This window comes from Manis javanica, chromosome 2 (genome assembly GCF_040802235.1).
Source record: "Manis javanica isolate MJ-LG chromosome 2, MJ_LKY, whole genome shotgun sequence".
In the NCBI taxonomy this organism is placed as follows: domain Eukaryota; kingdom Metazoa; phylum Chordata; class Mammalia; order Pholidota; family Manidae; genus Manis; species Manis javanica.
In genome coordinates, this window is record NC_133157.1 from 12699041 (window position 1) to 12714002 (window position 14962).

Consider the following 14962-nt stretch of genomic DNA (forward strand, 5'->3'; position numbering starts at 1 on the left):
TCACATACTTCCGGTATCAGGAACTGTGTCTACCTCACCCATGTACCCAAGGCCCCTGGGAAAGGTAAGTGCTTGGGAAATAGTCCATGAATGAATGAATTATTGAAAGGATGCTAAACTAAAAATAGAAATTATTTCTCAGAGAGAATTCAAGTACCTTCTCTGCAACTGGAATTTGACGTTGCTTTATCTACCCCCCTATTTTGTTAATTTCTGGGAATATATACTACTTAAACATAAGAAGAAAAGTCTTTGATTTGATTTAAATTAACACAAGAACTACATAGTGAACTAAACATAGACTGTGTAGCGAGACAGTCCTGAGTATAAATTCTGATTCCACTATTGATTTGTGATGTTGGGCAAGAATTCGGGTTCCCTGAGCCTCAGGTTCCTAATCCGTAAAATAGGGCCATTTCTACCTACCTCATAGAATTGTTATGAAAAACAAGTGAAACAATATAGGTAAGTTGCTTGGCACAATGCTTGACCTATAGTAGGTTCCCTATAAATTGTAGTGATTTTTAACAGTAGGTTTTCCAGGCAAAATAGAGATAGGTGATTTTGCAGTAGAGGTTTTTTTTTTTTTAAGGAATTCCTTTTTATTTGAAAAACAGTAAGAGACAAAACATTCCAGGATCCTTTCCCCAATGTTAATGAATCAAAGATATACCAAATTCAATTTTAAAAAATTACCTCAAAGGACTGGTAAGCTTGATTTATATTTTCTTTTCCAGTCACTTTTATTTCACAAGCCCAACATTTCCATTAAAATCCTATTAAGTAAAAACAGGGTTTTACAGTGTTTGTGATATCTTGGATCTCAGTGTGATAATTGGAATTATCTTGAGCAAAGATACCATTTCTCATTGTTTTATTTCCTTTTATGCATCACCTGTATCTTTACTGCCTTCTTCCAGTTGAGTAAAACCATGTCCCCGTGAGTTTGTGATTTTGAGTCCATGAAAATATCTGTGGCTTTGAAGGCCCTTTCATCTTGAGGTTAATAATTGGGGTTCAGGAAGGAAGGGAAATATTAGTCAACCAGCAAGTGCAGCAAGCTCTGAAGTAAATGTGAGAGGCTGTCATGCAGAAGAGAAAACAGACTCATTCTGTGCAGCTCTGGGGGCAGGACAGGATGTAGGCCATGGACACTGGAGGGGACATCCTCTGACACGCCATCAGGAGAACCTTCCGAGCTGAGAGGGCCCCTGGAGGTATGGGCCCTCTTTGTAGACACTTTGAGGAATGTATAGAGGACTCAAAATCAATGGTAATCCCACAACTCAGGGATAAACACTACTAATGTTTGGATTTATTTTCTATAGTATCTTCCCATGGCCTTCAAAATGTTCTCCTGAGAGTAATTTCTCATGGCCGTGTAATATTCCATACTGTCCTTGCCCCATAATCCAACTAGCCATTCCTCCTCAGGCAGGCACTCAGGGCCATCACCAGGGCAACCCAAGCTAAGGCCACCTCCCTGGGTGACCTGCTGATTACATGACCCACTTATCTATCAAGGATTAAAGTTTCTTCTTTAAAATAATATCAGTGTGAAAATGATCTGGAACTAGATAGTAATGATGGTTAGACAACATAGTGAATGTAGGAAATAATAATGAATTGTATACTTTAAAATGGTTAATTTTATGTTATATACATTAGACTACAGTAAAAAAAAAAAAATAGATGACATCATGGGACAGAATGACCTCCAAGACTGCTTCTAGCTGTTACACATTGTTCTGAGTGGGAGCATGTTACTTAGGGGATTGATCACCAGCCTCTATTTAGCCAAAAGTGGAGGCATAGGCCCTGAGTGCCTGCCTGAGGAGGAATGGCTAGTTAGATTATGGGGCAAGGGCAGTATGGAATATTACACGGCCATGAGAAATTACTCTCAGGAGAACATTTTGAAAGCCATGGGAAGATACTATAGAAAATAAATCCAAACATTAGTAGTGTTTATCCCTGAGTTGTGGGATTACCATTGATTTTTGAGTCCTCTATACATTCCTCAAAGTGTCTACAAAGAGTACACTTTACTATTGTAATATTAAACAATTTTAAACAAAAAAATCATAGCAGTGCTTCAGATTTTGTAACTGCCAATCTGAGTCATGATGTCTTTTAGAATAATGGAGTAGCAAATGGACAGAGCACTCGGTAGGAAAACAGGTTTATAATTCAACAGGGCAAAGGGGTACTTCAGCTGGCTGTGCCTTAATTTCTGCATCGAGATTGGGGCATAAAAATAACAGTCAACTTCCAGGGCTGTGTGAAAAGCAAATGAGATAATGAATGTGGGACAGTCCTGCTGATTGAAGGGTTCTTGGAGCTGTTTTCATTGCCACAGAGTGTATTCAAGCTGCACGTTTCCAAATCTCTTTAAAACTTAGTGAGTGCTTATAAAGTCAGGGATTGCCACTTACCCAGTAATTTAAGAGCTAATTTCTAGTAACTGCTGCTTTTTCTCATCTTTCTTCCTGTAACCTTAATGTAAAAACATTTCATTTTATCTGAAAAGTAACCACCTGACTTTTATTTACTGTCTCAAGTTCAAGGAGATGATGGTAAAACCAGTTTAGCTGAAGGAAAATTGCACCCCAACCCTCCCTCCCCTCCTCAGCCATGTGCTTCTCCCCAGGAATCCAGCCTCTCCCTTTGTGGGAGGGAATACTTGTTTCCCCAGAACCATCCACACTGTTGAGCTTTAAAAGGGGTTTTCCTTTGCCCTGCTCTGGTTCTGCCCTCCACCTCTCCTTGCTTTGGGACCAGTGTCAAGACCCACTTAGGAGGAACCTGGAACAGAACTGACAGGTCATTTTATTCACACTAGGGGTTTCTCTTTCTTAGAGGCCTGCTCCTTGGACCAGTATGAAGAGAAGCCCATTTTGACAGGACTAGCAAGCATGCTGTTTCTCTATCGAATCTCTTTTGCATTTAAAAGGGCATACGGGGGTACAAAGCATCGTAACCTTGAAAGTTTATTTGAGGCTTACCTTGTTATTAAAAGCAAACTTTCCCAATTCAACAAACTGAATGTACCCATTTCCCAAGCACCTACTCTGCCAGGTCCTGTAGAAATAGAGTCGGGTAAGCTGTGGCCCGTGCCGTCACTGAGCTCACAGACAGTGAGAGGGACTGCCATGTACACAGATGCAGAGCGGCTTGCAAGAGGGGCAAAGAAGCGACAGTCATCAGCACGGTCAGGGATTCATCAGAGCTGGTTTTGGAAGCAGGACAGAAATGTGCCGGGCAGCCAGGGCCAGGGGAAGGCCTCAAAAGCTGAGGAAAGGAAGTACGAAGATACCAAGATGGTCCAACTTGGTGACTGACAATGTGCTTAGAAGTGGGAGCACCAGGATGAGATGATTTAATAAAGAAAGAGGAGAAAATGGCCTTGGTATTGAGCTCAGTACCATGAGACGTTGTCAAATTTTCTTGGACCACTTGGGCTATTTATTGACCATGTACACTGTGCTCAGGGGTCTGTCTCAGAAATAGACACAGAGATGGGAAAAAGTTACACGGGCCCCACATCAGCTGTGGTCAGGATGGGAGACAGGAAAGTGAGCTGAGCTGCAAGTGCAGACAGAGGAAGGGGGCCGGGTGGCCCTGACTGTGTCTCTGGCTCCAGGCCAGGCCAGTGGGCAGCAGGGTGGGGTGGCTGGGAGTGTGCAAGGCCTCGGTGATGGGAATCAGTGATGGGAAGTGAGGAGGGAAGAGGAGAAGTCGGGAAGGGCCTTAAATGCCAGAAAGATGGGTACAGACTTCACTGTGGAGGCTCTCAGAATCACTGAAGAACAACAAGTGGGCAGCCCGACAAGGTTTGCAGTAAGAGGGGTGCATCAGGTCTGGTGTGGGTAGGCAAGGCTGGGGCAGGAGGTGCTGTTGAACACTGCAGAGAGACATCCCCAAGGCTAAGCAGGTGGTAATGGGGTATGTAGGTCTGGAGGTGAGAAGTGCATTCCAAGCTAGATGTGGATATTGGAGAGTTATTAGCCATGAATTTTCTTGAATATCAGAATAATTTCAGAGTATAATATCCAGACTAAGGAATCACAACATTACAATCATATTTTTTTTTGTATGAGTTCCAAATAAGAAAATAGTTAAGCCAGAAAACGTAATTGTGCCTATTTCTAGAACTGGGTAACTGATGTATCTTTGCAAATTGTTCGTTGAATGTGCCTATGGCTTCTTGCCAGCCCCCAATGAGATTTTTATATTTCCTAATTATTCAATTACTACCCACAAGTAGGAGTTTGAAATCAAACCCAGATTGCTCCATAATAGAGTACTCTCTTGAATTCTGAGTACAGCAAAGTAAGTTATCCATACTGGGAAACATGAGTTTCCAGAGGAAGCAAACCTTTCCAGGGCTGACTCTGTCCTGAGTTCAAGTCCTGACTTTGCCTCACACCAGCGGTATGACCTTGGGTGGGTCACTTCTCCAAGGTCAATTTTCTGGTCTGTACCATAAAAATAGTGATAACACCCACCTCCTGGGTTGCTGTAAATCTAGAAGAAAGGAGAATATTGCAAGGAAAAGTGCTCTGTTTGCCACCAAGCCTGCTCCAGATGTGGTTCTATCATTAATCCCTTGTGTGCTTAAGGTCTCAGCAGCCCAAGAAGCCAGTAGCCACGAATGAAGAGCCTCCTAACAGTGAGCTGGCCAGCCCCTCGGAAGGCAGTGTCGACCCAGAGGCGCACCTGCCCTCCATCTGCCTCAAGCAGGTGTTCCCCAAGTACGCAAAGCAGTTCAACTACCTGCGCCTGGTGGACAGGTTGGCGAACCTGTTTATCCGGTTCCTGGGGGTCAAGGGCACAATGAAGTTGGGACCAACAGGCTTTCGCACCTTCATAAGGTCAGTGAGAGTGGCCCCCTCTGGCTTGGGATTCGGATGGGGTGGAGACCAGCCCCCCAACTGGCTGGTCCAGTCTCCCTGCCTGCTCATGGGGGAATCTGTGGTGCTGCATCAGTGCCCCACTGGGGGTTGGGTTGACCCAGGAACTGGCAGTAGGTCTAGCACATAGTAGACGCTTGTTTATTGCATGAATTAATGACCATTAGGAATGTGAGAACATTCACACCCTGATGCTTGTGGTTAAAAACCAGTTCCGTGCTCCCGTTAACTAGGTCCTTAATCCACATATCCAATTATTTAATTGCCCCTTGGACTCCGAGAGACCTTGTGTGTCTTAAACTGGGGTGGTGTTTTCCCAGTGGTATGTGGCTGTGTGCTGAGCATATGTGAAGCCACAGCAAAGAAACATCTTTCCAAAGTGTCAATTTCAGGAGCAAAAAGTTAAATAATTCAGTTGATAAATAATTTAAAGTATTTGTTCTAATTTAAAAATAACCTGGTTATATTATAGAGTTTAATACAAAATTTGCATGAATTTTGAAGATAAAACATGAGATAAAGGAATTGTGTTTTTCTGCAGCTTACAAAATAAACCATTGCCACTTTATCTCCTGAGATTTTTCATTAACTTGTCTCTCCCCCCAGGGCAGTTTGGGACAATACAGGCACACTTACTCACTGTGTAACCCTTGGTAAATTAATAACCCTCTCTGAATCTCAGTGATAAGCCTATATAATGGGGATGAAGCAATCTACACTCAGGACTCTGTGTTATACACTTAAAAGGAGCTACCAGCCAGCCTCCAATGTGGCTGTTGTTTTTCTCATCATTTATTTCAATATTTCTACCTTGCACCTCAAAGTCACACTCTTCATAGTTCTATTGACTAAAGCAAATAATTAGAAGTCTTGAGTCAGAGCCATTTTTGTTATATACTTTTCTCCAAATGAATTTTATAAATTTGAACTCTAGCCTCTGATATTCCTGATAGTAAACAGAAGTATCAGTAGGAATGTTTGCCATTTCAGTAAACCTGAAATAGTATCTGCATGGTGATTTTGAGAAGGGCTTTGTGTTCGTTTCAAGGGAAAAGTCCAGTGGAAAGAGCACAGGCTTTGGGGTTTTGTTTCAGAGCCACGTACATGACTTCATAGCTGTGTGGCTTTGGGCAAATCCTTTAACTTCTCTGAGTCTCAGTTCCCTCATCTGTAAAGTGGTAACAATCTCTCCTGCTTGGCAGAGTTATTATTATAAGGTTAGGATGTAATATATCATAAAGCACTTGGCCCAGTGCCCAGTTCACAGGAGCTTTTTATTAAATGAGAGTCTTATGATTATTATTTCACTAGGCAGTGGGAATTTTCAAGAATGTCAACAGGCACAAGTTATTTCCCTGAGAATACTACCTAATGTAATACCCTCTGACTCATTTAGGACTTGCTTTTGACTTGTAGTAGTAGATACTTATCTATAAGTGATTTAATAGTGAGATCAATTTTCTCTCATATAATAGAAAGTTTGGCAGGTGGGGCTCTGGGACTGGTTAATGACTCCACAATGTGATCAACATCTCATATTTTGTCTTTCTGCTCACCTACCCTAAGCATGTACTTCAAACTTTAGGGTTACCTTATGTCACAACATGGCTGCTCAAAATCCAACCATCATGATAGCATTCCAGGCAGGAAGAAGGAAGAAGGGAGGAAGAACAAAAGTCCTCTGTCAAGATGTTTCCTTTTAATTCCTAATAATATTCTACTAAAAGATATAAAAAGAGGGGGAGATTGGAAAAATAGTGTACCGTAAGAATCACAATCTCTGTTGCCTCCAGGGGCAGGCAGGAAGCATAAACAAGCCAGAGGGTAGGATCTAGAAGGATGGGGAGGGTGGGGGGCTGTGGCAGCCTGAGAACACTGGTGAAAGGAAGGGCCTGCTGCTGGCCTGGTATCACCAAAACTTTTGATTTTTTAAGAGAAACCAGAAATGCTGATTTCTATGTAAAAATACATGTGAATCATTGCTGGCAATTCAGAAAATAACTTTCAAACCCTGTGGAGGTTCAATCAAAGTATGACTACCCATAGACACCACCAGTGTGTGACCTCTGGTGTGAGAGGCCAAGGTACAGATGAAGAGGACCCCTATGTTCATACGTGGTTTGAAAACAGACTGGGGCATGGTTCTAGTAAAGAAGGTTCCTAAAATGCTCTCAGACTGGAACTGGATGATGTAAAAAATATCGCTACAAATCTGTCTCTATGTGATAGGCTTTGTGATTTTCCATCTCTCTGTTCTCTGTAATTAAGGGCATTTGCATGGAAAACCGATTTTTGTGAGGTTAGGGACTATTAGGTCCTGCCGCCACCATTCCCGGTCTGTGGCCAAGCCCTGTTAGAGCAGTGGTGGCCAGAAGGGAGAACAGTGCTCGGAGTGGAGAATAGGCCCCACCCAAAGACACTAAACATCTATGGGTCCCCCGCACCCGCCCAGCAAGTGTCCTGAGCAATTAGCGGTGCCGGCAGACATGGCGAAAACGTTGCCCAACGGTTAGTAGATTGTTCCTTTTAAAACGTATCAAGAGATCCCAACAGCACCTTAATCGCAAAAGACATTGTCTGCTTTTAGATTTGTCTGAGTGTGTTCAGTCGTGCCAGCTAAATTTAACAGCAAGCGTTTTCACTTGCTAACAACTATACTCTCCTTTCCACTTTGGTTTAAATTTTGCTTCTTATGAATTAGTAATATTTATGCCATATGTTAAAACTAACCAAGTGCCCTTCTCTGGAGCACTGAACAAGAGACATATTTGCTGGCCAGATGGATACTCTTTGCCGAGCTCCCACGCACAGGGTAATGGTTGAACTTGGCTTTTGTCGGTGCTGCCCACTCTTCCCCTCCAAGTTCCTTGAGGACAACTGGAGGGAACAAAACAATAAACACTCTGACTGAATTTATTTTCAGTGACCATCTCTCATAATGTGCTGCATAGATCAGCAGTTTTAGGAGTGAATTATGCTAATGCCAGTCTGGCCATATTCTATTTTTCTTTTCCGCCAAGAAATGAGAAATAATGAACTGTCGTTCTCTTGTCTAGACTTAACTCATGTAACCAGCTTTTCGTGTTGTTTCCTCAGGAGGCACATAATGGCAGCCCGTATTACCATGAATTAAGCGCCTCTTCTCTCTTTCTTATTTTTATTTCATAATAATTGCTGGGGTGTGGAGACTTCTCTTTCTCTGAGAAATAGAAATGATCTGATTCTTCAGTTTGACAGCTTTCTTTGAGGGAAATGCGTTTTTATTATTTTCCTTCCATTGGATCACTAATTTGGGGAGCATTCTATGTAATTCACTAAGAACACATTTTCCAAATGTGTGCTACATCAGAATTTGACATCATGTTGCACATGCTGCATTTTCCATTTCCACAGCCTGAAGATTTCAATGTTTGCCCAAACCAGGTTTATTTCTAGGAAATGGAGGCAGCTCTCTGCACCTTAGTGTGTGCTTCATGTGAGGCCACTCCGCTTGGAGAGCCCTGCTCACTGACTTCATAGCATTTTATACTGGTCTCCTTTTAAATTAGAGAATTTTTTTTTTTCTTTTTCCTTTTTTTTCCCCCTTCCACTCCCTTTTTTCTCATATGAAGATATTAATATGCTTCATAATGGGTAGCTGTGGGGGGTTTTATTCTCTGAGAGGCAACAGGGGGTGTGAGAATGTTCTGGAATAGAAGTGTAAAGGACCTTGCCTCCCTCTCTGTAATGAACTCCTCAGGGCCTTTGAAAATCCCCCTGTTCAATGACTGTTTCTTTCCAGCACTCCTGGAGGATTCTATGCCTGGAATTTCAATAGCTTTTCAAAATATATACCTTATAAACCAGTGTAGTGTTTTTTTTTTTAACCCATAGATGTTTAGATAGTGGGGTTTTTAAAAAAAACAAAAACAAATATTGATCATTTGTTAGCTTTAACCTTATAGAAACCTCTCTAGGAAAAATGAGCTTTTTTGCTTTCACAGAGAAGGATGACACAAAAGAAATTCTATAAATAGGATTTTATGGGATAGAAAACGTTGGTTTCTAATTTCCCATGACACATCAGTAGTTGTTGAGGGGAAATGGGGACGATGATTTCAAATCTTTCTATACTTGGGCTCCTAATGAACTTCAGTGATTTGTGATTCTCTCCCATCCTATGTGTCCAAATTCCTTTGATTCTGGAAAACAACAATATTTCTTCATCATGGAAGAAAGCTAGGAGCTACCATTCCCACTTCCCATACACCAGGCACTGAGTTAGTCCCTAAAATAGCTTTGTATGGTGAGTAGCCTTATCCTGGCTCTGCAAATAAGGACATTTGGAGGCAGAGAGCTTCAGTGACTCGCTCAAGGTCACCCAGCAAGGTCAAAATTCAAACTCATGTGCATTTGACCCTAAAGCTCATTTTCCCCATGTACATTTTTAGCCTACCCTTTCTTAGATATTTCTGGCTTCTCATTTTGCCACATTTCCTGGACGACTCTTCCACTGGAGAATTTATCCTTCCACTCATTAGTCATTTGAGGAACTGCATCTCAGGGCATAAGGGGAAACTCTTCAAATGCTTAAGATCCACCAAGACTTGGTGGCTTTAAACCCAGACTCTGAGATCACTTTCACCCTTCAAGAGCAGCACCCAAGACTGATTCAGCTCTGTATCGCTCACTGGGCCCACACCACCCACTACGCATAGTGGACACAAAATGAATTCTGTACTGCCTGGGTGGACGGATGTGCTGACCCTTGGAGGCACTCCCTGTTTGAGTCCACTGAGAATGTCTGGTGACCACAGGACAAACCTAGGCCAACCTGTCTTCCCCCAGATTTACACCTCAAAACTTCCCAGCAGGCCCTCTCTACAGGTTCCAGCCTTACTGGGCCCTGCCTGAGACTTTGTGCCTTGAATTCTGGATTCTTCCTGAAGCCCTGGGCTCAGCCACTTCCCCGCTTCTCCCCCAAGGCTCCCAAGTCCGCTACTCTGTCCTCCAGAGGAAGACATCCCAGCTGTGTGATCTTGGGCAAGTCACGTCCCTTCTTCTGAGTCTCAGCTCACCTGTCATTGAAATGGGACTAAGAATACCTCCCTTGTAGAGTGGCTATAAAGATCCAGGGAGCTCATGGGCAGGAAGGGGCCTGACACAGAGATGGTGCCCAAGAAATACCTACAGAATCCAAGTTCTTTTAAAGCATTTCCTGCTCACTGCAGCCAGTGCAGACCCCTCCTTCCCTGCCTGGTAGCAGATGCTACCCTCTCCTATGTTTGCTGGCATCGCAAGGGAGGATGAGTTACCTTGGGAAAGGGATAAATGGAGAATTCTCTTTGGTAAATTACAGCTCCTGCTAAAGGTTTGACACTTCTATTTTCTACCTGTCAGAAAAAAAAAAAAACTATTTACCAGTGGTCAGTTTGGTTTCCCTTTTTATACTCCATTAACCCACAGAGTGAGCCAGGCAGAGCTCCTGTCCTGTGGGGAGAAGGTAATCCAGAGGACACTGATAGGGTAATTAGAGAAAACTGATGGCTGTTCTTAATGAAGCTTTGGAAATGAGCAGTGCAGGTTGTTAGAATACCTTGGGAGAGACTGGAGCACTGTCCCCAGAGGAACCCGATAGAGATAGCCATCCTGATGACAGGTGACGTGAAAAGCTCCACGTCCACTGACATGTTGTTACTGGGGCTCAATAACTGTGCGCTGATGCTTTGAAGTCTGCCACAGTGACTTGTGATTGAAATAGGAGCAGGAGCCCAGGAGGAGACAGGATGTGAATTGATGGCCTGAGAAACTCCAGGGGAAGAAAGGCAGGAAGGTGGGTGGGGGAGCGGGCAAGCGTGCAGGCATATAAGGAGCACCAGCTAATGTGGGCACTGTGCTGGGCACACTCCCAGCCACCGTTGTTAGGGGCAGGCATGGGTTTGCAGAAGGCCCTCTGGATGTCCAAATCCTGCTTGCCAGTCAACCCTGGCCTGTGAGCTCCTAAGGGATAATGACCAATGGGAAATCGAAGAACCATTTTATCATTAGCTGAGGTAATGGATGTGGACACGTTTGAAAAGCTGCAAGAAGCATTGAATGTAGTTCAGCCAAACGGATGGCTGGCCCAGAGGTCTAGCTTTCAGGATTCCCAGAGCAAATCCAGCCCCTGTTGGGACTCACCTCCAGCACAATCTGCTCAGAAGGGCGGTGCCCCTGGACAAGCGGAGGGTTGCCCAGTCTGAATAGAGAAGGAGCCCTTGTACCTGGAGACTGACTAGCGAGCTCCATTTCTCCAGAATGGACAGGGCTGTGCGCTGAAAAGTCAGCCTCAGGCAGCCTCTGATGGAGCTGAGATCTTCCAGCCCTGGAAGGGAGGGAGGAGAGATCAGAAAGGGAACCAGCAATCATCACGGGCCATCCAGGTACCAGGCGCCACGCCAGGTCCTTGGCATGCATGACCTCATCTCATCTGTACAGCAGCCATGTGGGCAGGTATGATTGTGTTCATTTTGGAGACCAGCAAACAAAGGCATGGAAGGTTTAAGTAAATTTCCCAGTCACACGGCTAGAAAAAGTAAGAGCCAGAATTTCAGTCCTGGTGTGTGTGATGCCTAAATCATGTTCTTTTCAGTGTGCCAGACTCCCCACATTTCCAAACCAAAAAGAACTGGGAGGTAGGATTCTAAACGCCCCTCCATGGCTTGGACAGGGGGCACCATTGCTGACGTGGGACTGAAAACCTGGTCATCTTGGCCTCTCTGCACAGGGAAGCACCCAAAGCTCCGAGGCCTCCCCAGCGGTGCCACCCCCACAGCAGGGCCTGGCCAGCCATGCTGTTCCGCTTTGAAAACCTCGACTCCCAGTGGCTGATTCGGGCCTGTGTGAAATCTGCAGGTGACAGATTAATGTGGGTGAAGTGCAGGTGCCCCGAGTTGGGCAGGGACTCGGCTGGTGAGCGTTTCCCGCAGGGAGCTGTTTCTGGACAGTGGTGATGCCTTCAGTCTGCATGGGGGACATACCATTTTCACTGGGTCACCTGAGCGTGTCACTGTCATCTGCTGGCGAGTGCTGCCCTGGGGTTGGCTTCTCCCCTCCTCCCAGAGACCAGTGGGTGTGAAGCTGAAGACATACACAGGGTGTAGTTTTGAAACGTGGTGTTCCCGTCTCCCTTTTGGAGCAGGCAGAGAGCACCCTTGGCCTGGGAAAGCACAGGCTGGTGCCTGTGATTGTAACAAAGGCTGCCTGGTTTAGAACTGAGGAAACTGAGACTCAGAAAGGGGGAACTGGTTTAACCAGAGCCATTGGCTTCTAGTTCAACTCAACACTTCCCATCCTGAAGTCCTTGCTCTTTCCAGCTCTTTAGAACCCTAATTAACCAAATTACAGGAACCCACAGGATCTAACCTCGACTTACGTTTTCAGCCTTCGTGCCCACTGTTCCTGCCGTACACCCTTCACTAGCCCCAGCTGTGGGAAGGGAGGGCCTTCCCGGCCGGGAGCACAGCCCAGGCAAAGGCATGGTGGTGAGACAGAACAGGCCGGGTTTGCGCAGCAGTAACGTGTCCCTTCCCGTCTTGGGCAGGAACTGCAAGCTCAGCAGCAGCAGCTTGTCCATGGCCTCCGTGGACATCCTCTACATTGACATCACAAGGAGATGGAACTCCGTGACCCTGGACCAGCGGGATTCAGGTACCTGATGACTGGCCCCCGCTGTGTCAAGCGGGAGTCTGGGCGGGGATGGGCGGTACATTTGCTGTTCCTTCCTGTTAAGGGTCAAGCTGGAGAAGGAGGAAGCTGCAGACACCACTGGAGGGACTGAGCTGAATGTGGATTCAGGACACTCTCCTGACTTCTGCTACAAGGCTCTGCCCACCCACATTTTAATTTCACTATTAGAATCCCTTGTCTTTGTTTAAGGCTCTGGTTTCATTGATATAGGAAATGCTCACCCATTTGTTCACCCGATCATCCCTCAGCACACATTTGCTGAGCTGGGCCAGGCCTGGAGTCGACAGGAGGGAACAGTGTCTGGTTCTCCCCTTGGAGGAGTTGAGTGTCCGGTAGAGTTGGGAGGCAGATGAGAATATGGCAAAGTCAGTTGGATGCTAGGATGGAGAGCAGTGAGGAGAGGCCATCTGGGCACCCAGTGGGCACACTCCTAATCAGGGGATGCCCAAGAAGACTTCCTGGAGAAGGAGGAGTGGGATAAACCAGTGAACAGGGTGGGACAGACAGGGGTGCGGCCTGGCTGAGGCATAGACCCTCCGACGGCTCAAGTAACCCCAGTAGCTTAGATGGGCCAAAGCGACGCAAGAAGGAGGCGGGCAGGGATGGGGCTGCAGGAGCTGCCGAGGCCTTGGAGGCTGAATGACTTTGATCTTGATCTTCTGGATTATGTGAGGCCGGAGAAGGATTCGGGTACAAGAATTCACCTTTGGGCAGACAAATTCCTGATCTTTTTTCTCACAGAGTGTGTTTTTCTGAAAAGTCATAATAACCATCCTGATGTTTATACAGCTCATCACAAAATTGCCATGTACTTTCATGCATATCCCCTCATTATGTGTCCCCGTGTGCCGCTGCCGTAGGTATTACCATTCGCATTTCGCAGATGACTGGACTGCGACTCAGGTGACTGGGCGCTGGGCCGCCCTCCATTCGGCTGCCTCCCTGCCAGAGGGACACACAGGGTGGGGACGCCTGGGAGCAGTTTTCTCCTGTGATTCCATGGGGGGACATACGATCAGAGGTTGGGGGATCCAGATTAGAACTGGCTATGCCATTTCCTCCCAATGTAAGCTTGTAAAGCCATTTTGCCTCCTAATCTCCATTTGCTCTTCTCTAAATGATGCCAACAATACCTGCTCTCCAGGGCACCCCAACGTCTCCTGTGTCAGTGGATATGAAAGTGATTGGAGCCCTTGCTGGCAGTGCCAGGCAGTTCATCCTATTATTGGGCATCACTTGGGGAGAATCCTGGGGTGGGCCTATCTGTCGGCAGGGTGCCCCCTGCCAGATCCCAGCCCCTGCCTGTGGTCTGCCCTGGGCTGCAGCTTCCTGACCACACGCAAGGGCCAGCAGCCCTTTCCTGCAGGCATGGTGCTCAGGCCTCCCTGGCCGACTGGCTTCGCATTTGATAATAATGCGGCTGGCTGCCAGTTATTGGGAGTTTCCTATGTGCCAGGCACTCCGCCAGGCACATCACATGTGCTGTACATGATGTTCTCCTGGAGGTGGATATGATTATCTCCACCATGTAGGAAACAGGTTCAGAGGCCTGGCTGGTGGGTACGGCTCTGACACCAAGCCGCACAGTACCCCTTCTGGGTTGCTTTATCCTATCGTTTGGTCCTGGAGTGAGGTGACCACCCAGCTCCCTATGGCTCCCCTTTCTTTAATTCAAAAGCAAAACTGAGGGAATGGCAAGGAGGTGAGCACTCTCATCGCTCGCATCTCTGTGGTCAGAGGCTCTCCCAGCCTTCTCTGGCAACCAGGAGAGGCCTGAGATGAGCATCTTCAGAGAGGCAGGCAGATTAATTATCATCTTGAGGACCCAGAGCGCTCTGTGACAGTTAAGTGGCGTGCGTTTTGCTGACACCTTCAGAAAGTGAGGCAGCATTTGCTCTGTAAGTTGGATGCGGGAGTCATCGCAGGATCCTGTGGAGGGGGCCGAATGAGGGGGTGGGGGGGCAGTGGAATTATTAAATATTGAAATTGATCAGGAGTAGCAGCAGGAAGCTATTTATCATGTTTTATTGCTTCAAACTAGCATTACCATCTGGCCCATTGTTAATTCTGAGTAGCTTTTCATGTTTTGTTTGCCGCTTAAATTGCTCCCTGTGAGCGGAATCCACAGGGGTTGTCCACCACGCAGGCTCAGGAGAGGTTTTCGGGGGGGCTGCCAGGGTCTGTCCGTTCTGCTGACCAAGCTGAGATGCAAAAACGTATATTTTTAGCACACACAGACAGATGAATTGAGGGCTGGGATCTTCCAGGCCTTTCATCACGCCTCCGCCGCTGAGTGTGTGGAGTAATGATCGTTAGCAGTAGCTGCGATCTTGAGACTACCT

General features: G+C 46.0%; 1 protein-coding gene across 10 annotated transcripts in view; it reads left to right on the forward strand.

Moving 5' to 3' along the window:
- TTLL11 (tubulin tyrosine ligase like 11) overlaps positions 1–14962 on the forward strand; it is a 228343-nt gene that overhangs the window by 169750 nt on the left and 43631 nt on the right. For 7 of the 10 annotated variants that reach the window (XR_012126448.1, XR_005062352.2, XR_012126449.1 and 4 more), the window contains 2 exons: positions 4623–4874; positions 12475–12581. Coding sequence is in view for 6 of the 10 variants with exons in the window: in XM_037022245.2 (XP_036878140.2) it covers positions 4623–4874; positions 12475–12581 (359 nt within the window). In the remaining 4 variants the exon portion in view is untranslated. Of the gene's footprint in view, positions 1–4622; positions 4875–12474; positions 12582–12663; positions 14540–14962 lie in introns of those variants that run through there. The other 3 variants (XR_012126450.1, XM_073225251.1, XM_073225250.1) reach the window with 2 other exon arrangements.